At 41.1% G+C, this 26,068-nt stretch overlaps 1 protein-coding gene across 1 annotated transcript in view; it reads left to right on the plus strand.

The window, feature by feature from the left end:
* Positions 1–9,067, plus strand: part of KCNK9 (potassium two pore domain channel subfamily K member 9) — a 92,712-nt gene extending 83,645 nt beyond the window's left edge. The window contains exon 2 of the mRNA XM_068155434.1: positions 7,439–9,067. Within this exon, the coding sequence (XP_068011535.1) occupies positions 7,439–8,280 (842 nt within the window). The 3' untranslated portion in view covers positions 8,281–9,067. The remainder of the gene's footprint in view (positions 1–7,438) is intronic.
* The last annotated feature ends 17,001 nt before the right edge of the window (positions 9,068–26,068 follow it).

Here is a 26,068-nt window from a genome sequence, read left to right on the forward strand (position 1 = left end):
TGCAAGGAATACCTAACTGTATTGCATGTGGTTTCCACATGAAATAAGCCAAATATGAAGTACTCAGAACCAGAAATCACCATGGCAGTGCATGACTAGGTGACAAATTTGCTGCATTTGTACCTCTGAAATTTAAATTGGTGTGAGAATCATGCCTTCACAAGCTACATTCACAAGAAGACTACCCAAAAGGCTGCCACAGTTGATGCTCTCATCCATTATAGCTTCAAGAGTTCAGGACTATGTCCTTAAGCAGTTCCCCAAGCAGAGATGATGTCGTACCTTACCTATGGCTTTGTCTTCTAATGGGACATGGTTTAGTAAAATCTGGTAATAGTTGGGGAGGGAATTTATATCAACAGGCAGTTTGGGCATGTTGGTGCTCACTGCAGTTGGTGTGGCTGAAAGAAAAGCTGTAGGTAAAAGATTACTGTCAGTTATGCTGTGGAGCGGGAGGTTCAGTTTTCATAAGGCAGGAGGCAATGTGTGAAGGATACAGACTAGGCCAATGGAAGGAGTGAGGAAATGTGGGACTGAGCAGTAGTTATCAGTCTTACCTGTCATTTTGGATGAGCCCTTCAGCTCTGCTGCTGGGCTGTCACACAATGAGTTTCCTGCCAAGCAGTAGATCCAGTGTGCCTGGTGAGCTTACAGAAATGGCTGCACCAGGGGGTAATTTCTGAGGCTGCAGTTGTCTGCCCAGACTCCAGATGTGCATAGGTCAGCGCTGGCCTCCTGCTTGCAAGATCAACTTTATCTGTGCCTTCACCTGCTGGCCATCAGATTACAGAGAAAATCCATTTCTTCTCCTCCTTATTTCCTTGCTGGCCACTGCCTGTGCATATATTTGTGCCTGCCTAGCTGGCCAGAGCTGCTTTTGAAGATGCTTTCCATTAACATCTTCTAAGTTTGGTTCCAAGATTAAGAACAGACATCTGTGCTCATGGTGGAGAAAACAAAATGAGGGAGGCCTGCTGTACCCCTCCTGCCCAGAATAGGAGGTCTTCTGGATACAATGCAAAGTGATGAGTGCAATTTCCAAGGTGGCCTGGCCTTACCTGTGTAGTTAGGACATGGGATCAGTTGCGACAGAATTGGGGTTGGCTATCCTGATCTTGTTGAGGGAATTCAGGTTTGAAGTTGCACCTGGGGCTTAGCACATCCTCCTCTTACACAATGTCCACATCTTCACAACACAGGGTGATATAGCCCCATATTGGTGTGTGTTCCTTTAAGGAGCCATGTGCTATGCTTTCACCTGATATTACAGACCATCTTTTGTGCATGGAATGGGAAGTTGTGCAAGGTAACAGAGTTTATTGAGTTAATGTACTACAGTGAAATGACTAACAAAGGAATGGAAGAAAAGGAAGTCCTGGTGATGTTTGGGGAAGAAGGCAGCAGGATTGAGGGAGAGCCCATCCATTTGGAAGCAGGAAGAGAGAGTGGATAGCAGTGTTCATGTGCCAGGTGGCTGCTGGAGTTACACAGCGGCTTTCATCCAGGTACAGCAGCACCCATCGTGTGCTCTCAATTTCCTTACAGGACAATGCCTTTGTCCTGCTAAATGAGTTACTCCCAGTAAGTTGGATGGAGTATCTCCCTGATCCCTACTGAAAACTCTTTCATCTGCACCACAAAGGCCACATTGTTTCTTCTCCCTGCTGCTAGCATGAGCAGCAAATGCAGCAGAAAGCCCGCCTGTTTTCTGTGGCAGTTCTTCTGACGTAGATGAGCCTCTGAAGTGATGTGTGTGACATCAGGAAGATTCTTTGATCTGAATTATGCTTGCCCATCTGAGTAACAGGTGCTGTTACCCTCATTTCATTATCTCATGGCCAGGACTGCTGCCAGCATGAGTAAGAAAGGTTTGAGTCACAGAGATGGAATAGTTCATTTTTTTCCAGCGGTTTTGTCAGAGATGACCAGGCCCAAACGTCCATCACAGAAATGAATGATGTGTAGATGAATGAGGCAAGAAACCTACTCCTGAAAGAAATAAAGCATCCCTCATGAATAACTCAGTGTTGCTTCAAGAGTCAAGACATCTCAAACATCAAATGTGAAAGTGAATGAGGCTGTTCTGAGGCTGCTACAGACTGGCCTGCTCACACCCTATAAATAACTTACCATTGCCACATTTAATTTTTTTCTTTCAATGTTTCCCATGTATTTGGCCTGATACCAGTGCACATTTCAAAACAAACCTCTCCCAAACTCTGACAGAGCCTGCTGTAGAAAAATACCCTTTGCTTTGCACCACTCAGGCTCCATCTATGCTACTAAGTAGAGCAGGACCTGTGTTTTGTAAGACCTGGAGGTCAGCAGAGATGGTGCATAGAATGTTGATAACAGCTAAACACATGCACTGCTTAGCTGCAGTGGTCCCTGGCCACTTAACCTCCATGGGTGGACCAGGAATAGACAGTGCCTGGGACAGTGCTCTTTGGTCCAGGGTAAAGATGTAATAGGAACGCTGCTAATGATTTTAGAACAATAATAGATTGGTGGTGGAATCCATTCCTTGTCTTCATTTAGTTTGCTTTGTACTGTTGGAGGTGATCACTAACTAGAGGGAACATACTGAACGTACTCAGGACTTTTTTCCCTGTAATATTATATTTTTCTTATGGATTTACTTATTCTAGGAAATCTGCATCATTGCAATAGCATGAAATTGTTTACTGAGAACCCTTTTGCCCCAGAAGCAAAGTGGTATTTAAGAGAATGTGTTGGAGGACAAAACAGGTGTTATGGACCTGTCTATACCATGCAGGTGAGTGTGGTGCAGAGATCACTGAAGTATATCTAAGCAAGCTGGTCTGTACACATAACAGTGCCAGAGATACTTGCTTAGGCCCTGAATCCAGGTATGGCATTTTTGTTGATAAAATGTCTATAAAATCATGAGTGACAAAGAAGGGCATAGTGAATGATTGTTCCTAGTGTCTTCTGTAGGGGAGGTGGCGACATCAGATGATAGTAATGGGAGAGAAGGAAAGGAGCAATAGTGGCTTTTTTAAAGAACACCTTGTTGATCTGTAGACCACCTTGCCAGGTGCTGAAAGTTTATACACATTCAAGGGGCAGTTATGGAAAAGAAATCCATTGTGTGTTACTAAAATCAGTGAAACCATTTCTGGCTTAGGAAATCCCTGTGCTTCAAATGATGAAGCTTGGTACATGAATGCTTGGGGGACCTGTCACACATCATTGTACCATTCCTGTACTCTTCTGCAGCCATCTGCTTCCGGTCACTGTTGGATTCAGGATAGCTGTGCACTGTGTTCCACTGCACTCTATGGTTATAGGCTGGTACCCCATCACAATATCCCTTTAGAAGTAAAAGCTATTTGTGTTGTCCTCACGCACGGACCTCAAATAGATTGTAATGAGGAATTTCCCTCTGTGTCTCACCTGAAAAGCACTATGGAAAAACAAGTTTGAAGGAGGCTGAGTGGATTTTCCCCAGACTTGTAGCTACACTCTGGCAAACAAGAAAACAGTATTCTTTTCCAGAATTATGTGCAGATACACATGATCTTCAAGAGTTTTCCACTGGAGAACAAGCAAGACCTGAAAAAATCAAAGGCAGGGAGGACCTCAATAGAGTAATCTGCTGTCAACCATTATGGTCTGACCTTTTGCCTCTCTTGCCGACACCTTCCCACATTTCTGCTTGATGCCTGCAGCTGCAGAAGACAGCTTTTGTGGTGCATCAGTGCTCTGCAGTCTAGAATTGGAGTAACTCTCTTGGACATGACATTTTTTCATGCCAAAATATTATTCTTGGTGTCAACCCAGATGAGTTCTATCTTAAAAGTCAAAGCAGCTGGGAGGGATTATAAAAGAGAGTGCTAATAACATCACTTCCAGTCAAAGTGAAAGTTATTTAGTCTGTCATTGATCATTCAAATTATCTCTCACTAAATATCAGATTAACCTTCCTGCTGTGGTCACATTGCCATATTACAGTAGTATAGGTAGTATTTACCTAGGTGTGCTCCAGTGTAAAGCATTTATACTTTTCTCGTTGTTATTTCAGTCTTACTAGACTTGTTAGAGGATGCATTTGCTACACCTAAGTTTAAGATCTTCTATTTGATCTTTTTTCTTCTTCATCACAGAAGAATGAGAAATGCCAATGTTATGTTTAACCTGTCTATTTGTCTTTAAGGCTTGTATTTCTCAAAGTGCCATCTCTTTATACTCCAGTAAAGGGCTGTGGCATTCATGAAGGCAAAGTTAGAATGTTTTGGTAGTTGAAATCTGCAACCACACCAGTTGCTTCTGCTTCTGCTGTTATTTGACACAAGTAAAACCCAAGAACTTGGAGACTGATCCTGTGTACTGCAGAGGGGTATTCCCTGGAGTTAATGATCCTTTGTGCCCCTCTTCCTCTGGCAATCACTGGCAACCTCCTTTATCCCAGAGGCAGCCTCTGATGTTAAGATGACAGAGGTTTAAATTTGACATTTACTGAATTTCAAAGAACTTGAGTTTGCTTTTCATGCATTGGTCTGTGTATTGCTGGATAGATTCTGTAATGCTAAAGTAATGGGGAGTTAAGTTTTTCTCTGGTGTATTTTGAAACCCCTCATTTCATAGTGTTGAAGGCATTGACTGATGTGCCTGTTCCTTAAAGCCGTGTTGTACTGGAGAAATATGACGCTGATCCCCTACACATGAATCTATTTGTAAAGTCTTATTCCAGCTTCATGAATAAAGTCCTTTATCGCAGCTTCATTGTGAAAACACAGTGAAATATATTTACCTAATATTGTGGAAAGTGAGTATGACGTGGGGTAGAATAGAAATCAAAATTTCTGGACAGTCTGTCTACCTATGTGAATTTCGGAGAAAATATAGCCTGCTGGTGTCTGTGCTTTCCTATCTGTAAAACAGGGCTGTGGATATATTCCTGTCTTATAGGAGAGTTGTGAGTCCCAAGTAATTACAAAGTATGTGACAAATCTTAGATATTCAATTGTGAGATAGTATGTAAGCATACAATATTAGTGTTTTATAATCTTCCTAAACTCTCTCTGTGGGTATCTTTAGTGAGAGGGATATAGTGACACCAAAAGAAGTCTTTTTTCACCCCAACCATTTTCTTTAGAACCCAAAGTGAAAGCTGTTTCCACCAACTGCCATCTCTGCAACCATCTGGAAAATCACATTTTCTGAAGATTTCCTTCTCTTTATCAGCTGTAACTAAAGCTATAAAACGGGAAGATGTCCCTGGTTTAATTAACACCCCTCTAGTTCAAAAGCTGATCTTAGTAATGAGAGGCAATTATAGCCTTTATTGAGAGACAGTCAGGTGGAACAAACTCAGCATCAATCTATTGAAGACACTTCCCTTTCCAGGTAATTTAGAAACTGCTTTTTATGATGAACAGGCTACCTGGTCCAATACAATGAGTGAATCTCCTTGTTTTATTACCTGAAAAGAAGTTCCTATTTGAGTTATATGCTTCTTTTGTAATTTGTTTTTTACATCCTGTCCATCTGCCAGTAGCTAGGAACTGAGATAAAGAAAGAAATTTTGCTTCTTGGAGGGCATTCTTGTTGTTTTTTTAATTTTATTTCTCTTGTCTATTGTTGTTTTTCATTTTGAAGGTTTCCTGGTGTTCATACTTCAGTTCATGCAAAACTGCAGACTGTGGTGTGCCCACATCCTGAGGGCTATGAGTTGTGGTTTCCACACCTCAAAACTGATGTAGCAGGGCTAGCAAAGGTGCAGAAAAGGAAATGTGGTTTTCAGCTGTGGTTCCAGTTCAGACAAGAGAAAACTGAGAACACAGATAAAGCTGAGTTTAGATGAAGTCATGAAGGTGGTAGATAAGATAGGTGAAGAACTTCAATACTAGAGCTAAGAGGCACTAGCTGAAACAAGGCAGTCTGCTCGAAATCATGAAGTACCGTTTTACACAGCAGTTAATGAACTTCTTGGAACCTTTTACCATGGGAGACTGAGAAAGTGGACAGTGTCAACACTTTCATAAAAAGGATTAGACAAATTCAGAGCATCAGGTCCATGACTTGAGTCTAAAGGTGATGGGCAGGGCTGAGGCAGTATCAGGGGAATGGTCTGCAGAAAATGGCTATGTTGTGCTCTGCCTTGAGTATCTCAGGTGCTGTCTGGCCTCCAGCTTCTGATCTGTAAGAGTGTGGGTGTGCTCTATGCCTTCTTTCATCTGCCAGCCCTCAATGGATGTCCTGAGATATCAGGGGTCTCAAATGATGATAGATACCTCTTCATCTTGCCATAAGGCAGATTTGGAATGGTCAGTTAAACCATTCCCTACTGCCTGTTTTCATTAGATCTTTGTTGACTATAATGGGAGCTGGGTCACTTAGCACACATGTAAATGCCAACCTTTAGATAGATTAATCTTGAACTGAGTTCCATCCCAAGATTTCTGTAATAATGACTGCAGAGGAATAGGTGTCTCCTGAGAATAACTCATTGACCTGGTTTAGACACTCAGGCATAGATGAGAGGAACAGGACTTTTGTGCACGCTTCATTCATTGATTTTAAGGGGAATCTAGATAGTGGTACCCACATGGTCCGTGCACACCATGGCTAGGTGAGTCCCAGACATCCCATTTTGGTACTGTCACTTAGAACCTCAGCTGTAAGAAATGGAAGTTTTTAAAGCAGTGTGATGTGAAGAAATGAAATGATAATTTCAAAACAGCCTCTCTCCTGCTTATGGTTTGATTTAGAGTAAAGACTTAACCATGATTTTACCATCTGTAAGCTATGCTGTGAATCATGCTACATCCACTGTCCTGCATTACTATCATTCTGAGGAAATTGCTTTTGCCAGACTAGCTTAAAAAGCTGTAAAACTATAAAGCAAGCTGGTTAAGTTGTATATTCTTCAATAATTAAAGGTGCAACAGGCATTAAGTCCCTGAAGTCCTATGGTGTTCAAGCAGCGAGTGGCTTTCATGGGATGTCTTAGGACAGCGTATTGTTCAGTATGGAAGAGTTTGAAAAGGAGTTTCTTTGGTTGGTGGGTCAATAGATGTTGTTAACACCATGCTGCCAGCAGTCACAGAATTTGGATTCCATCAGTGTACTCTGGTTTTGGGACAGAGCAACAACAACTCTTCTCAAAAATACTATGGAAAAGTTTCCACTATTACATGTGCTAGAAGACGAAGTTGAAATTTCATTAGAGGACAAAAATTGCATAATCTCGTTTAGGAGACTGCACAAGTCTTTCAACTTTCCCACTCTGATGTGTACAACTTTGTTCTATGTCATATTTGCTTCAAATATAGGATGTGGAGGTTGAAAGACTGTGTGACTGCAGTGTTCCTATAGCTTTGTATCTGGCTGCATCAGAGTGATTCCTGTGGTTTACATGAAGGGGGAGCTGTGGTCATCACCTGCCTTTCTGACTGTCTTCTTTTGTTCCCAGGTTACGGACATGCTGCCCCAGGGACGGATGCAGGGAAGGCCTTTTGCATGTTCTACGCGGTTCTGGGGATCCCACTGACACTCGTCATGTTCCAGAGCTTGGGCGAGCGCATGAACACCTTTGTCAAGTACCTCTTGAAACGCATCAAAAAGTGTTGTGGGATGAGGAGCACTGAGGTCTCCATGGAAAACATGGTCACTGTGGGTTTCTTCTCCTGCATGGGAACACTCTGCATCGGAGCAGCAGCCTTTTCCCAGTATGAGGAATGGAGCTTTTTCCATGCTTACTATTACTGCTTTATAACATTGACTACGATAGGGTTTGGAGACTATGTGGCCCTGCAGACCAAAGGGGCCCTTCAAAAGAAGCCTCTCTATGTGGCTTTTAGCTTTATGTACATTCTAGTGGGGTTGACAGTCATTGGGGCATTTCTAAATCTGGTTGTTCTCAGGTTCTTAACCATGAACAGCGAGGACGAGAGGCGGGATGCAGAGGAACGGGCGTCCCTGGCAGGGAACCGCAACAGCATGATTATCCACATCCAAGAGGACTCCCAGCATGGTCGGCCACGGTACAAGGCTGAAGTGACAGACCTTCAGTCGGTTTGTTCCTGCATGTGTTACAGGTCCCATGAGTACACCAGCCGGGTGGTGTCCCACCAAAATTCGTTCAGCTCAAAGCTGAACCCCCAGTACTTTCACTCCATCTCTTACAAGATAGAGGAGATCTCACCAAGCACATTAAAAAACAGCCTTTTCCCGTCTCCTGTCAGCTCCATATCACCTGGGTTGCACAGCTTTACAGATAACCACAGGCTGATGAGAAGGCGAAAGTCTATTTAAAGGGATTTGTCTTCATTTGCTTTCCTTGTTTTCCCCAGTTCTTATCTGTTGTTTCGGTTTTTTGTTCTTTGGGTGAGACGGAGCGAGGCCAAAGGGAGCAGAGAAAGCCAATCCTCCTCTGAGACTCAGCTCTTGAGCATGAAGCATGGATTATTACTGTTCCAGCAAAGTATGCCTTACATTATTCCCCTCGGTGGATGTCAGAGGATTCAAGGTGACGTGGAGTGGGTACCAAATCCAAAGTTGCACACACAGCTGGGAGCCTTCATGTGCCACTGGCACTCCAGACCTAATAAACTATTTTCCTCATGAGCAGGTTGCAGTGTGTGTGTGTGTGCTTGCGTGCGTGCGTGTTGGGTGTGTGCGCGGGCAATTCCACAACTAGTGCCATGTGACAGAAATTAAAGCATCAGGTATTATTTTCTTTTTTTTTCCCTTGAAGCAATTGTGTTCCAGCCTGCTTTTAACTTTTAGATTGCTTCCAAAAGGAATGGGGAGTGTGGGAGGGAGCCAATTTGTTTTACTTTTTGCCAAGATAAGCATGCGCCATAAGCGGTCGATGTACCAGGTGTATCATGATCAATTTTTTAATGCTAGATTTTAGAGTGTATCAACATTTTAAAAAGGCAGGAAAAGATGGAGCATTTTAGCTTGCCAGTTCAAAATGAAAAAATAAAATAAAGCATGCACTTTGTAAAACTGGTATGCATAATAAAAACACAAGAAAAACTAGCAGTGGAATTCATAATCAAAAGCAAATAATCCCTATTCTTTTAACTATATTTAAGTTCATCATTTTCAAATGTTCCAACAATTTTCAAGTCAAATTTTTAAGAGAAATTGAGAGAATTGTTGAAACTAAAGAGTGTATTTTGTTATTTTAATTTTATTTATAAAAGTATTATTATTATTATTATTATTATTATTATTATTATTATTATTATTATTATTATTATTATTATTATTATTATTATTTTGTGCAGCAATTACCTGCATGAATAGGAATCCTGTTTTTTTGAATGCTTGGATTAGGATGGGTATAAATAGGTGGATGTATATTTTTCTTTTCTTATATGACAGTGACAGGGCATTCCTTGTTTTAAATACAAAAGATGATTGTCTCTAAATGCTTTTGATTTGTAAATAATGGAAAGCCTTTGTTGGTCTCAGGAAGAATTCAAGGGACAGTATCTTGTGTTTGGCTCACTGGGAACTTGTGAGATTAGCTGTGATACTGCTTTTTTGCCAAGTGGAAAGGCAAAAGGTATTTAGCAGTCATGGGCAAAAGCAGTTTTACTCCAGTGTTTGGAGGGTAACATTGGAAGTGATTGCTCTGGCAAGTTCCAGTGGAGAATGTTGAGACTTATGTTGTAGAGTTGTTCCTTGGAGAATTTCCATCTCTCAGTTGTTCATCTGGACCAAACAGACTTTACAGAACTGAATTAAAGGCCTAATCCAGCTCCCTTTTAAGACAATAGGAATTTGCAATGATTACATGGGATTTAGTGCTCTGGGAGATTTATCTTGGATTTGACAGGGGTAGGACTGGGAGTTGTATAAACCTGCACCTTTGACTCTGATATAATCCTACCTTTTAATTGCCTTCCATGTTAATTCACCATACAAACCCCATTGTTTTTTGGCATTAATCACCTCCTGCAGATTCTGTCATATAGTGCTGTCAGTGTAAGAGCAATAATCCTTCTTTGTTAAATTTTTTCTTAAAACTAGATGGTGTGGTTTTGTACAAGTTCTCTGAGCTCTGTGTGCTGATGGGTGTTGGTATCCTTCAAAGAGGCATCTTTAAGAGCATTAATAGGGAGAAATAAGGAATGTCATTTCTCCTCTGTTCTCTTTTCCCTGGCTTAAAATTACTAGCTGTGTCAAATATGTTCATGTTCTCCTAATTTCCCTATCTGTGTTTCAACAAGTAAATGAAAGGCAAATATCTATGAGTTTGACTCCCCTATGCAGCTTCCTTTGGGACTGTAAATTGCTGTGGCATGAAAACCTCCATTAAGATTAGTGAAGAAATTACTTAGGATTCTTAATGAGGATGGACTTTGTCTGCCTAACATGTGGGGATAGCATCCTTCAGCACAGTAGGAGAGTATGCTGCGTGCATTAATGTTGTGCTGCTGATACCATGTCTGAAGGCAAATGCTGATGGCAGAAGAAAGCATACTTAGAAAAGCAGTTTCAGGATGTGTTAAGCAACCTCAGTGAGTGCCAGCTAGACGCTGGTTTCCAGAAGGGTGGTCCACAGGGTTCACAGTGCTGTCAAAATTTGCTTTTGTAGTTTTTGCTGGTGGTATTCCAGAAGTGCAAATAAATATAGGCATAGGTCCCTGCAAAGGAGATAAGACAAAGAATGCCTGGAGTATATGTATCTGTATCACTTACAACTGATGAGTGTATTTGGCACAAGAGAATCAGGATAAGTTTGGGATTTTGCAGAGCTCAAGTGAAACTCTTTCTGCCTAGCAAAGAACTTTTGTAACAGGACTTTTAGCCAAAAATGTGAAGAGTTTTGTGAGAAAAGCTTGCACCCCATGAAATACTAGTTAGCCTTTTCATTTTCTTCCCTTTAAGAGGAAAATTCAGAATTCTGCTGCATATAAAAATCATGGTAAATGTCCTGTAAATCATGTCGAACTCCAGAAGCTCTAGCTGATCTGTTACTACATCTTCCCTCTGGAACCGCAAATGAAGAGTAAATTTTAGTACATGGGATTTTTGACCAGGGGATCTACTTACCTTGGCATGACATGGGTTATCTGCCACTTAAGAGTCTTTGCATTAAAACTCAGTGGCTTTATAAAAGCTCTGCTTTAGCTTAGTTGACGTTTATAGATGTGGTTGAAGAAATCTATGTATATTGTTATGCAGGAGCCAGGGTAGATGTCTGTAGTAATACTTCTAAGTCTAAAAGCTGTGATGAGTGTGTATGTGAGAGTTTTGCTAAAATGTATCTGCACTCCTTAGGATTTTAAAAGATATTTTTTTCATTTTCTGCCTCAAAAAATCTTAAGAACTTGCAATTCTGTCCAGTCAGTGTTTTTTATGTATGAGAATTCAGAGTGGCAAGACATCTCATTTGCTTAGCAAGCGTGCACACATTCAGACGTTTGCATGAGCTCTTGCAGGACTTTGCTTTGCCAGCAGGCACAAATGCAAGAACTCTGGAGTGTATGCATCAGTACACCAGGCAAAAATACCTTCAAAATGCCTCTCTCTTCCATTGCTTTTTTGGTTCTTGACTGATGAGTGAATAATGACTTGGGCTGTCTGGAACTGGAACAGACAGTATTGTGAAAGGGAGGCTTTTGTGCAAAGTTAATCCCAGCTTTTCGGTTACACATGAAAAATCCGTTAGTGGAAGGTGAGATGATTTTTGTCTGCTCTATCTCTGTCTTTTATTGCAAATACCAGTTTTCTTCCCACAGCACTGCTTTTCATAGAAAATTTTTCTCTGGTAGTTTTATTTCACTTAAGACATTATTTCTTTCAGAACAACCTCTCTTGATTGTTGCTTGCTCTTTTGAAATTCAGCTTAGATGCAGGTAGTAGTAGTGCAGTTTATGAGAAGACTTCCTAATATCCCAAATACCTAACCTATGTTTCTGTAGCACACAGACGTCTGCACTGTTGTGATGCACTCTTGCTCCCCAGAGTCTTATTTCCTCCACCCTTCCCTATTATTAAGCATTAGAAATAATAATAATAAATCAGATTAGTCTATTTATGTCACACTAATGTGCTCTTCATCAAAACAACACAAATTTAGCTCCCTGCTGTCGACTTTGATTATATAACAACCCAATTATCCTATCATATTTCATATTATCATCAAAGGGAAAAATCAGTTTGATCAGTGAAGCACCAAAATAGCTTTAACTGAGCATGCTGTGATATGGAAGCTAAAGAGGAAACTTAATAGAACAATGCAAGCACAAGCCTCTGCTTGGTCTTCATTGCTGCGTAAGGAAGATCCTGGCTGATCTAACTGGGCCTGCTTTGCCAGAACTTTGTACAAATATATACTCTTAAAGGGATGACTGTAGTGGGACAGATGTAGAAGGGGTGTTTGACTTGAAGTGTACAAGATAGCTTCTTGGTTGCTAATGAATGGATAAGATGCACAGTGACCTTAGTCAGTAGACTTCTGTTTGGACTTCTCTGTAGCAGCTCATTAGGACAAGATCAACAACATTATTAAAAAGAAAAAAAAGGCAGGTAGCCAAGTTAATCTCCTGTATTGTAGGCTGTCTGTAGGTTGTCTCATTAGTTTCACAGTGCTTCAATCAAAGAAATTCCAGGGCAGTAATCAAGATTATTGTGAATAAAATCCAAACAAGGTAATTCCTTGTTTTCTTTGACAGGTTTGAAAGCTTTTGTTATGAACCCAAAGCATCATTTGTTGCTGAAAGCTAAAAAAAAAGAGCAGTCAGTGGAATCAAGACGGAGAATGAAAGTGTTCAAAACCAATTTGCTGTTTGCAGACCAGAGGACAGGGGCTTGGGTGGAAACAGTTTTCAGCTGAAGTTTATGTTCTCGTTTAGTTTTACGTAATATTCCTGTTAATATTAGGATCTAATTAAGGCAGTCATTTAAAATTTTTATGAGGAAGCCAGATCAGAGAAATGTGTTGGAGTGTGTCCACTACACTAATGTTATGGACTTTTTAATGCACATTTCAACAGGAACACTATCATTGTCTGGAATATTGCACAAATTACAATGAGAATCACACCACTGCTACTTTCTTTAACCAGAGATGCATAACACCCACAGAACTGAAAAAAGAAATACTGTCTTTCTCACCAGCCTGCAGGTCATCTAACTTTAGTATCCAGCTTTATTATATGAGAAGGATCAGCCATCACAGCAGTACATCAACACTGAAAAAAAAAATGGAATGACATTGGACACAGGAAAACTGATTATAGATGGAGGGTGCTCTGAGACTCTTATGCTAGCTAATCTGAGATGATACGATGAAGTAAACCCATGAACATGGGTGGTGCGCTTTGCCAAAATGCAGGTTTTGGTTATTCGAGATGTAGATCATGAACATACAAAGGAACTTTCACCGCTCCAAAAATTAGGAGGAAGGCAAAAAGGAAGTAGGAAAGAAAATAATTCTTCTCAGCAGCAGGAGTAGTTGTGTTATTTCCACTTGAAATCATGGTGAGGTGGTACTGAGGACTGTTGTGGTTTGATCTGGATAGAATAAGCCTAGGAAACTGACTGCCCTCTGCTCATCAAGGTCTATACCACAGTGCTTTACTGATTACTGCTGATAAGGAGATTTGTGGAGTTCCTGATTCAATAGTCAGGTTTTTGCTGCTGTCTTTGTTGAAACCAGGATTTTATTCAGCTGGCCAATCCTGAGCATTGCTGTATTATGTTAGTGATCCTGTTTCCTTTACTGATGCTTCCAAGAGCAAGAGCTCAGTAGGACATTAGCAAACTCTTTCCTTCTCTGAAGCCTGGAGTGACAGAACCTTCTTCTGAAGCCACTGGACACTTTACTAAAGCTAAACCTGTTCAGACTGATCTTAACTCTTCCATTTAATTGGAAATTGTAATTTTTTTCTTTTCCCCAAAGAGGCTTCTCCAAAGCCTCTGACTGATTCTCAGTCAAACCACACTGTCCTTTGCACAAATTTACAGGTCATGTACATAAACACACCAGTATTCCTTTGGGGAAAAGTGCAACATAAAGCTTCAAATTGAAGAGCTTTCAGCATTTGTGTCCCAGTTACACTGGGAGTTACACAAAATCTCTAGGTGGATTTTACAGCTGCTGAGCTGACTCTTGATGGACCATTTTCTGAAGCTGAAGTTTATACTGCTGTCAATTAGTAAGCTACAGAGAAATCAAAATATTGTAAGGGTATTTTTTTCTTACAGATTTCCAACACGGTATCTAAGCAGTGAGTCCTGGTTTATACTCCTTTACTGAAATTGGCATATAAGCCTTTTTCTGTACTACTAGATGCTGTATCCTAAACCTAATGAGGAGCAGAAAGGCCTAAAGACAACAGTCAACCTGTATAATTTATGCAACTGTATTTTGGTTTATGGAATCCAGTCATCCAAATCTGCTTGCTAATTTTAGGCTGGAGCTACTATCCCTGGAGCCTTCAGCTTTCATTTATCTCTCCTTCTGTGAATGTTGTAATTAATAAATATCCCAAAGCTCTCCCTCACCTTGCTTTCTGACAATGTACTGTCTGCCATACATTAACACCCACAACAGATTGTGAGGGTGAAAGGGCAAAAGAAAGAGTAATGCTGCAATTTAATTGTTAATTAATATTCAGATCCAAGCTGTGTTGTCTTTTAGTTCACTTTGAGAAATGAAGAGCAACTAGCAGCATGATAACATTTATCATAGCTGGCTAATTCACAAGTGGAGCTAGCAAACACAATTGGAACTATGCTCTATAATGCATCTTTCTCATGCATGAGTTCAGATACCACTAGCCTGGCTTTGATTCATTGTTTATCTGGTCTGTGGAACAGCTTGCAGTAATTGCTGTATCCAGAGCATTATACTTGAGGCTAGAAGAGATCCATTTCACAGACAGCGGCCCTTCGGCTTTCTCCATGTGCCCTCCCCCCTTGCTTACCCAGACATTAACTCATTAGTTTGCCACGTCATAAATGTATGTTCAGACCCAAGATCACAACATTCTGTACTTGCCCCCCTCATCTATTTATGAAAAGCATTATGCTACAGAACTGCACCCTGGGGAAGGAAATGTTCCACTCTACTTACTACTGACAAAAGAAATTAAAAACCATAAGTGGGGACCAGATAGGAAATGCAAAGTGCATAAACCTGCATGGGTGAGGTGTACTTCTTCCCTGACTGGGATGCAATGCATTGGCCTGCAAGGAGAATTTGGGGCTGTGTTTGTTTGGGAGAAGGCCACCAGGACAATATGAAGCACAAATGACATAAGCAGTCAGAGACACAGTGGTTAGGCTCATTTTTTGTAGAACATTGGCAAGGACTGTGGCAGGGTTCCAAATTAAGGAAGAGCCATGGGTCTTCTGGGTTTGGTCTATTTGCTAGTCTTCCACTAGCAGACTTCCAAGCAGAAGCGACAGGAGGTCTAAGAAGGATGGGACCATAGCTGCTTCATGGTGGAGTGGATTTGTCAGTGGTGAGACCACATTACTAATGTTGGTGGCAGGCAGGTAGCAGGGAAAATGGTGCCTTCTAGAGCATCTTCCCTTTGCTATTCCTTGGAAGAGAACAGTTATGTCATCCCTCCTGTGACTTGCAGAAAATCCATAGTGTGGTTCAGAAAGATCTGGATTGTGGTATCCTTGCCTATCTCTGATAGCATGTCCCCAGAGCTGTGCCCTAGAAATGCTAAGCTACTCCAGCTGTGTTCAGGAGGTCACAATATTGACTGTTTGGACAGTGTCTACATGTCAAAACATAATAAAACCTGACCTTTAGAGAAATAACATTAATTCATTATCGCTGGCTCTCCCTACAGCATGAAGATGCAGCTCCTAAATCATAATTATTGTTAAAAGGCTAATTAATCTGATAGCAGTATTTAATTAGAGTAGCTGAAGTAGTGTGTTTACATTATTTTGGCGTCCCAGAGTCTGAAATCACAGGTCTAAAAAGTTATTTCCCAAAGGCCTGTTTGGTAATGTCACAGTTGACATGGGGGTCATGTCACAGCTCTCCTATTGACAAGCATCATCTTGGCATGTTGACTGAACCTGGTCATGGGAATATCTGGGGTAAGGATTTTAGCTCAGATCCAATATATGCAGTAAAGCTCTTAATTCCTACTGAGCTCTAAATAGTGCTAATGTCTAAATGTCTTTGTGGATATAGGCTTTGGGCTTGATTTTGTCTTGCCTGTAAAAAACAGTGTTGTATCTTAGACAGGATGATGCAGTTGGATGAGCAAGGGGCTGTTTCAGGATACCCATTTGGTTCTGGTACCCATTTGGCGTGACTGCCAAAGTATCTCAGCTCTTCTGTTTGAGATAGAGTATCCTTCTAGGCAGAGGGGTTGCTGGATACAGATTCTAACAGGTCTGGACCACTTGGAGATGGAGCAGATACAGATGAGTTTCTCTATCATAATCTGGGTTGATGGAGACACTGATGATGTGGCTTGTTCTTGTCTGAAACCCAACCTGAGCAAGACTGAAAAACAGCAGAGCTAAAGATTGGATTTCTTCCAGGTTCCTGGGTGAGAGCAAGGCTGATTTCTAACTTGCATACTGGACAAGAGCTCAGGGCAACCATGAAAAGGAACTTCGGAGACTGAGCCTTCCGATAGCTCCACACCTATTTAGTCTAGTGTTTCTTTCTAAGTACCTAGTACATTTCTCTGTTCCCTCTAATTTGAAGCTCTTCTGAGAGCTCCTTCTAAATGGCAATGTGGGTGAATTAAGAGTAGTAGGTACATTTCATTATCTTCTTTGTGCCAGTCATCCAGATGGATTTGTGGAGCAGCTCACAGCTATCCATCATGGTTGTGGCCACCAGAACCTGGCCAAACTTTTCTGGTTGCTTTGGCAGGTGCCTTTTTTGCCAAAAGACTTGCCAAGTGCAACACAGGAGCAAAGATGTTTATGTGAGATCCTTCTAGCTGTGCAGTTATTTGTTGTTGGGGCCTTCTTTAAATCTTCTCTATACATTCATTTTCTTCAGTATCTAAGCCACAGTTGCTCTGTGGTGACTTACATTTCCATGTGACTTCTCTTTTCTTTGAAGAATATCTCGGTCACACACTATTTCCAGCAAAGTTGGATGCCATATCACTTCTTTTAAGCATATCTTTTCAGTTCCCAGCATGGACAGATACTGCAGTCAGAGGCAGCAGTAGGAAATTTTTCTTCATTGTTGGTACTGTGCCCTTCTTATTTGCCTGGGAAGATAAGTACAGCAGTGTGGTCACCACTGACCAGCAGAACTGGTACGTTCAAAGCAATTTAGTGATCTTCTTATGCCACTTTACCTCCTTTTAAACTGCTTCCCTGCATTTACATTGTGGCAACTACTGTATAACTCGTTTTTGCAAGAATATTATTCAGATACCAGAGGACAAATATGCATAACAAGAGGGATCCCAGTGTCCAGGTTACCACAGATGTAAGGCTCTGTTAACCTAGCAGTTCGGTTTATTAAGTATTTTCCTGGGTACGCTCTGAGTACTGCTCTCTTGGAGTTCAACATTAACAGATTTGGTTGATCAATGCAAAGTTTGAGTGTAAATACTGGTGGGTTGACCCTGTATGAAAAAAGTACTAGTACATGCTTCAGAAAGAGTTCTGCTTACTACCAGTCTTTCTAACAACTAGCTAATAAGCAGAAAATAGGAGAGACTGGCTCATTCTTTAAAACACAAACTAATTTGTCTTTCTTTTGCAGCATATACATTTCCTATAATAATGCTATACAACCAATAATCCATCTGTTCCTTTTTTGCAAGGTCAGGAGTGAACTGTGGAAGTAAAAAATGTTTTTTTTTTTTCACTCTTCCCTTGACTTGTTAAGATTTGTGTGGCTGTTTGTTGCCAATGAGGAATATGGACTAAAGCTTCTGATCCTAGTGATGTGACAGCAAAGGAAATTATGTGGAGCTGGATAGGTCAAAGGGGAATGGGGGGGGGGGGGGCTTAAATGTTGTTTCCAGTAGGCCAAAAGAATGTGGATACTGTCTCTTCAAGGTGCAATTTCTTACTTCAACAAACTGTTCATCTATGAGAAACAGGGATAAAAGTGTTCAATTTGGGATGTAAGGAAATTCTTGGATTTCTTCCAAACACACATACATGTTGAAATTAAATTGTGATTCCTACTTTGGAGACTGAGCCTTCCTGCTCAGACAGAAGCGTGTGTGTATGTGTGTGTTTGTGAGTGTGTGCTGATGCTATGTCTCTTTTGGAACTCTTGACACTTTTTGGTGCATTTTTGTACTTCTTTGAATGTGCATATGCGGACTTATCGATGGTGTATTGACGGCATTCTAAAGGCCCTCAACAACCTGAGATATAGCAAAACTCTCTAAATTTCTGCCCTGGTTGATACATTTTCTGTGCAGCACACAGAGCATTAGGAGCAAGGTCATCTAGAAAGAGGAGCTGCTTGGCTGTGGAGACTGCACAGGGAATTTACCTCCTGGAAGCTGTTTTTACTGCTCATTTGAGACCTCTGACTTCAACGTACTTGTTGAGGTGGTCCCAGGAAAGGAGAAAGAGCAGGTCATAAGCACCAAGATGCAATTTGTTAAACCAGTGATAACTTGATTACAAAAAACCAAATTAAAGACTCTTGTGTTTTCCTTTCTTTGCCTGGCTTTCTCCATAATGGAAGAGGATGCCTTCACACATGGCCTTAGAATGCCGTACTGGAGTTAGAATGCAGCAGCAGTCAAATGAAAATAAGATGTATTGCAGCTTACATAAAGAATGAAAACTGTATCACACAAATGTTTACAAGTCCAAGTAGACAGCGAATCCCTGTACAATATGTAATTTATGCAAGGGATTGCATCTTTCTTTTGTAATGAATGCACTAAGCAACCCTGTATATATTTTACAATGTCTTTACAGAGAGAGAAAAAAAAAAAACCAACGACAACCAACCAACCGAATCATTTACTGTAGTGTTGTAAAATAATGCACTTTTCTAATTTTTTCATTAAAAATCCTATGGCACGTTTTCAAATGTATATTGTTTCTTTTATATTGAATGTGGAAAATGTTAACTTCCTGTAAAATTGCACTACAGAAGTAAAATCCACTGATGGAACTTATTTTGTTAAAGCAACGCCCCTTGACAACCGACAGATGTTTATGATGATATGATATCTATGTGTGTGCATATATGTGTATATAAGTGTATATGTAATGTGCATATATGTATATGCACACACACAGAGATCTTGTGATATGTGTATATAAAAATTATATAGGTCCAGATTTATATATGATTGTATTAATATAATATCTATAGATTGATAGATATATATAGATATGTATATATATTCATACATACACACACAATGTACAAACCCAGAAAGGATTACTCATTAAATTTGAGGGGGTTGAGGGGGGGGGGAGAAAGATGTCATATACAGAAGATATTTTGCATTGCAATAAAAGCTTTTTTTGACAAAAGTACGTGCAGAGTGAAGTATGAACCTTCATCCGACACCAACCATGCTGTTCCTGGAAGACTACCATGCAGAACAAGCGAAACGAAAGTGCTTAGGGGAGGCATCAGTGCACGGGGGACTGGAGTTAACTCTTGAGATTCCTCCCAGCTTACCTCTGTGGAGCTGAAAGGCAAGATCTTGGTATGCCAAAGGGAACAGCATCACTTCTCCAGACTTGAGGAGATCAGTGGTTTGCTCACAAAATTGTTAGTCTAGTGCTTCCTAGTAAAAGAAGGGAGGTGGATCTCAGTGCCAGTTTTAGCCGGCAGGTGTTGCTGTGAGGCGCAAGCATGATTTCTTACTTGGAATGGAGCATTGGGCACCTTGTATCGTTGTTGCCATTCAGGTAAGTCACAAGTCAGGGTACATGACTTCGTTTTGTCCTTACAATGCGATTTCTACATGCTCATCAAAGAATTAACTTTCCAGAGCTAATATTTCACATGAGAAATATCTTACCAATAGGAAGAATCCCCTCGTTTTTATTTTCCTTGTGATTCTGGGGCCAGAAACTGCACAGTGACACAGAATGAGAGGTTTTATATTTCCTTCCACCAGGTTTGATGAAAGAAAATGTCTATGTGAACAGTGAGAATAGTTAACCATTAGAATAAAAAACCTGATTGTAGCAAATTTGCCATGACATACAGTGATACAAGAGACCAACTACCTTTGACGCTCCTGCAGAATGAAACCATTGCCGTAATGAAGAAAGTACTTGTTAGAAGTCACTGTTCTGTATTATAATGAGAGTGAGATTAGCTTGTTTTCATAGCCTTTATCTGGTCTTGCTGTATATAAAAGTCTCTTACAAATGCATGAAGAGCCACTATATCCCATGTGCTGGGGGACACACAGTGTCATGTACACCTTACATTTAGTCCCTGGGTTACGTTAAAACAAGAACAGAAAAATGCTTGTAATAAAATTATGATGATGAAGATAGGAGTTCCTGTGGCACAGAAACAAGAAAATCAGCTTAACAACAGGGATAAATATACCTGAGCATTCTCACCTGTGTTTTCTGTGCTTCATGAGATAACATCTGCCAGCAATGAAGCTCAACAATTTCTTTATTTTTGTAGTGGTATTTGCCAGCTTATTTTATCCATCTTATTTTACTTGCTATCTCAATTTATCCAGCATGCACAGACGAGCCAAAGTGGTGTTGAGCCCTGTCCACCCCTTTTGCAAGCATAAAAACCTTTTAGAGTAATTAATTAAGAAATCAATATTATAGACTAGAAGACCACATCTTAAAGGGCTCCAGGTAGTGCAGGAGAATGTAAAGACCCTGTATGCTGAACATCTTAAAGAGCACAGGAAGGTTACAGTTCAGAGGATGGGATGAAAATATAGGAGAAGATCTCCCAATGTTTCATCTAAAGCTGAATGGAAGTCACAGATGCCTGATGGTTCAGGGCTTGGCTACTGCCATGTGCCTGGGTACCGTCTCAGAGGACAAAAGAAATTAAACATCCTGAAGCAAAATGCAAGAGGCTGCTCAGTACACATCAGCTGCATGGTTGACAGCAAACAAAATATTTCAGTCACTGAGAATGGGTTTGTGTCTGTAATCATGCTGTGACCAAGTCTCTGCATCCTCCTCACCCAAGGCAATGTCTTTAGTTCAGCTTTTCTGTTACAAAAACAGAGTGGACAAATGAGGGGAATTTTACTGGAAGTGTACAAAATAATGAGCAAGTACAGAAAAGGTAAATGAGGTCTGCCCTGTTGTGCTTCCTCACTCTCCCAGGATGAAGTGATGCCCAATTAAGCAGAAACCCAAACATTTAATGCTGAGGGTAGGAAATACTTATATTTCTGTTATTAAGGGGAAAACAAGCAACAAAAAACAAAAAGGTGGGGGGGAGAAAAGAAAGAGGTTTCTTTAGGGGAAAAAACAGTGTTTTTTTTTAAAGGGTGGGGTTTTTTAGGGGGGAAAAAGGGGAAAAAAAAAGAAAAGAAGGGCATATTCCTAAGATCTTCAGAGCCAGTAAAAAACTGTTGCTTCATTAAAAGGCAGAAAATAAAAGCTCAGGAAGCTCTGCAATCAGTGTATCAGTCCAAGTTCAGCCACTGAATGAGGCATAAAAAACTAGTTGCTGGTCATATTCAGACTGTCCTTGGCTCCAGCATTTTACTGCTGAGAAATTTTGAGGAGCGGAAGAAAATGTTCCTATAGATGAAGTCAATGTACTGTGCCACTTAAACAGGGGTTATTAAAGGAAACTCTTGGCTTTAACACTTCATATGGATTCAGATGAACTGCCCTGTTCTAATGGTATGGTTATTCTAGGTCTGCCTGGAGTGGGAGTGTGTTGCTTGTTTTCTAAAAGGGTGGCAGTTCTAGAGAGAGAGAAATTACTGACCTATACCACCTCAGATTATATGGACTCCACCTGGACATTAATCTTTCCCTTCTAACTCCTAGTCAAGGTTGAGAGGAAGAAAGGAACTCAACAGACACATTCTACATACCTCATATACTAAGTCTTGTGTCACAAGAAGTTTCACAGTGGAAGTTCAAGTCATGGATCAAATTGATATTTGCAAAGACAGCAATCCACAGCCATGCCATTAGACCTAGGGCTGAATAACAGGAGAACATATGGTATGTCATGATCACAGTGTATTTCAGACCTGACCTGTTTCCACATTGCACCTGCCTGCTGAAGAGGACCTGTGAAAAAGGAGTCTCTAGATTGCTACTGTTGTAGGGCAGAAAGAGCTCCTCAGTGTGTCAAACTATAGTTTAATCTGGTGTCCTTCTCAAGACAGCAGCCAGAAACTGACTTTTCAAGTGAGGAGGAACAGCTTACACCATCCACTGGTGTCCTGTACATCAAGACCAGTAGCTTTGTCTTGCATTTCACTGTTGAAGTGCCTGATGAGTACCATCAGCTGCATTTTGAATAGTAGGATGCAGAGGCAGATTGCATGATGCTGACACGTTTGTGGAGTTTTGGGGCAGAGGTTTGTTGTGTTGTACACATAAGAAGAGGAAAAGAGGCCAGCTTGCACTGTGGGTAACTTTGTAACTGAAGCTAGGAGTTAGACTTCTTAATGGTGCTAAGATCTAGTGCTATTTGTTGTGCTATTCTCTTCGTTATTTCTGCTTCATAAAATGCAAGAGATTCCGTGGGTAAAAGAGGGAGTTGCTAAGACCCTCCTCCTCTATGATTCTTTGGGAATGTTGTTCCTGTTTCTGTCTTTGAAGAAGAGACTTGAAATAAATTTCCCAAGAAGCAAAACAAAACAAGGAGCAGAGATGGAGCAAGAGGGTGACCTCACTCTGTTTTAGACTCATGTTGCTGTTGCAAAGCACTGCAGTAAAAGTGATCCCAGCTTGTATTTCTGTGTTAGTCTGTATGTCCCAACACTGTGTTCTGACTATTATGATATGGACTCTGCATTTCTGAATAGACCTGCTAACAGCTCAATGAATTTATATTTCTGTAAGCAGGAGGAATATTTGGACCAGTGGGTTAAATTGATCTGTATTTTTGTGCAAGAGCCTGACAGTATGAACCAAGCTGTTGGGCTGTAAGTGTAAAAGCCAACATCACTTAACTGAATAGAAATGTGGTGAAAAAGAAAGGAGAAAGCAGAGCAGCAATTACTAGAATCTGAATTATTTAACTAGTCAGATTGTATAAGAGAGCTTACCTCAATTTTTCATCAATGCACTAAGCACTTTAATCTAGGCATTGCCTACACTAAGACTGGACTTTGCTGATTTAAGTCAAACCAGCAAATTGATGTGTTATAATACTTTGCTAGTTCTACTTGTATGGATCTCCTGCCCAGGCTACTCACACTGAGCAGGTAAATCTCAACATTGTTCACATCACTGACATCCTGATTCTGTCCTTGGCTCTGACTTCATGCTCATGCTGCACTCATCCTTCTAATGCTAATACATTATTTTTTTCCTTCCCAAACTATCTTCAGATAGTTCATATCATTTCCATGCATGTTGTAAATTTGCCTGTTCAGTAGGCATGGTCACCAAGGAAGAGTCCTCCTGCAGCTGTAAAATGTGTAGATAGTGGATGTGGATGCTAATAGCTTCTGGCTCATTAGTACAAGAGCAAGTATCTGTGGGCAGTAATTGCTGTATGGCTAATAATATAGGAAACATGCAAACCATCGATATCTGCGTGAAGGTGAGTCCTCAGCTGCTAAATCACTTTGAATTAGTCACCCAGTGCTGTTACAGACAATGATTAATACCTGCTCTTCCAAGGGAGATGGATGGAGAGAGAGAGAAGGCTATAACACAAATCATGCTATGTTTGTTGTCCTGCAAACTTCCTCCACCTCCTTGCGACACCTTGTAGGCCAATACACCTTTGCAAGATGTGGTGTTGTCAGGATTCACAAATGAAAACAAGTCAATCAAGTCTGGCAGATCCACTGAGAAGAGCGACAGGTGACTAGTTGCTGTTTTAGTACAAGGAAGAGCTCTAGGAGCCTGCTTGGTAAGTGAAATCTCAAACAGTTTGTGGTGATTGTAGTTGGATAATGATTTTGGCTTGCCTTTGATTACTTAAATCCATGCCATGTGGATATCAGGAGCAAAGGTAGCCATCTGTTTTCTTGTAGCAAATGAGTTTTAGAATTTGCCATTACTTCCTTATGTTCCTTGAGATAATCTAGCAGCGTCCCGGGCTGAAGGCATTGTTAAGCATCACCTTTTGTTTCTCTGAGCCTTTAGTGGAATGGCTGAAGGAGTGGTCTGGAGGTGTTCCTGAGCTCTTTGGACTTCATGCAGTGAGAGAGAGAGCACAAAAGTTCACATACATCATGAAGTTAAAGTCTCAACAAGCTGTTGTGTATCAGGTGAGGTGTAGGACCTGTCTATAGGTTTCTCCTCAGCCCATGGCCACACTGTGTGTAGTTTTCCAATTAGTTGTGATGGAGTATGTATTTCTATCCTTTTCCACTCCAGTTAAATCTCTGTAGGAAACTGGTATACTCCTATACCAAATCAAATACCCTTACACAGGAAATACAGCCCAAACCCAGTTCTGGTCAGGATTAGAAATACACTTTTCATTTCAACTGCTATGAGCTCTTAACAAATCTGGAATTCCCAAAGACAGGTAACAAGCCCATCAATCAGAGGAATCAGCAGAATTAAGAAGCAGCAGAGCAGGAGGTGCTGATCTCCCCTCTCTGGTAACTGGCCACAGGACACAAGGAAACAGAATGAAACTTCATCAGGGAAAGATCAGATTGCATGTTAAGAAAAGGTTCTTTGCTGAGAAGGTGGTCAGTTGCCAGAACAGACTTGCCAAGAAAGTGGTCACAGCACCAAGCCTGAGCATCTGTATCGTGCTCTGATATGGTTTAGTTTTAGGTAGCTCTGTGAGTGCAGGGAATTAGGCTTGATGATCCTTAAGGGTCCCATCATAATTGAGATATTCTACAGTTCTCAGGTTGTTTCAAATACACAACACTCCAAAGCAAACCCAGACAGGTTGGAAGAAATGCCTCCTATTCTTACTTTGATTTTATATTCATGATTACATGTTCTTTTGTGCTTAATGACAAGCAAAACTAGGGCCATGAGCTTGGCATTGAACATGAACAACACTGAGGGAAATTGCTCCCTTGGAGTGTTTATAATCTAATAGGCACCACTCTCCAAGGAGTGTTACCATGAATTAATGGGAAAAAATACCCTACTATATACTGCTACTCCAATACCTCAGTAGCTGTAAGCAGGTAAGTCTGCAGCTGCTGCTGTGTCAGAGGCGGAGTGAACACCACCTCAGGGCCGTTTAGAGCTGAAGAGCTATCATTCAAAATCTACTCCAACTAGGAAAGCAGGAGTAAAGGAGGCAACACAGGGATGAAAAGGATGGTAGAGCAATTGCCCAGAAAAGGTGAAGAGTCAGCACCTGTATTGTGTGTCCATGCACAGGTGTTGGTAGCAGGCCAGCTTCTGTGGTACAGCTGAGCCCCTCAGCCAAGCTAGGGGCACTGTGGGAAAATCCAGATTTCAGAAAGGGCCAAAGGGAGAACAGGCAGTGGAGGAGGAAGCAGCAGCAGCAGAGGGAACTTGAGGCTGGAGGAGCATCAGGGCAGGAGATGCTGCAGGCTAGGACAGGCATCCCCTGAAGCCCTGGAGAAACCCTGCTAGAGCAGAGACCCACCCTGCACCCCACAGAGGGGCCCAGGCCACAGCAGGGACATATTTTGGCCATGATGGTAACCAGTAAGTGATCTTCCTGTCTTTACCTTGAGTCATGAGGCTCCTCATCCTATTTTTAACCCTATTTTGTCAAGGAGTGAGAGTAGCTGGGCGGGAGTTTGTCCCTTAGCCAAGCTTAGCCTTCTGTTGAAGAGGAAAATGCTGTAAACAATTTGATATGAATTTAGCACTGGCTTAACTTGGAGCAGGAGGCTGGACTGGACTCCTGAGATGCCTGCCAGCCTGAAGAAGATTGTGATGGAGTAGACACCTAGAACCAAGACTCGTTCCATAGATACAGCAGCAGTGATAGAATATCTATTAAAACATAGTCTCTCAATATGAACAACATTTCTCTAGGGACAATAGAGCTGTA

The sequence above is a fragment of the Melanerpes formicivorus genome, unplaced genomic scaffold, assembly GCF_026170545.1.
Source record: "Melanerpes formicivorus ecotype bairdi unplaced genomic scaffold, bMelFor1.0.p_v2 SCAF_32, whole genome shotgun sequence".
Classification (NCBI taxonomy): domain Eukaryota; kingdom Metazoa; phylum Chordata; class Aves; order Piciformes; family Picidae; genus Melanerpes; species Melanerpes formicivorus.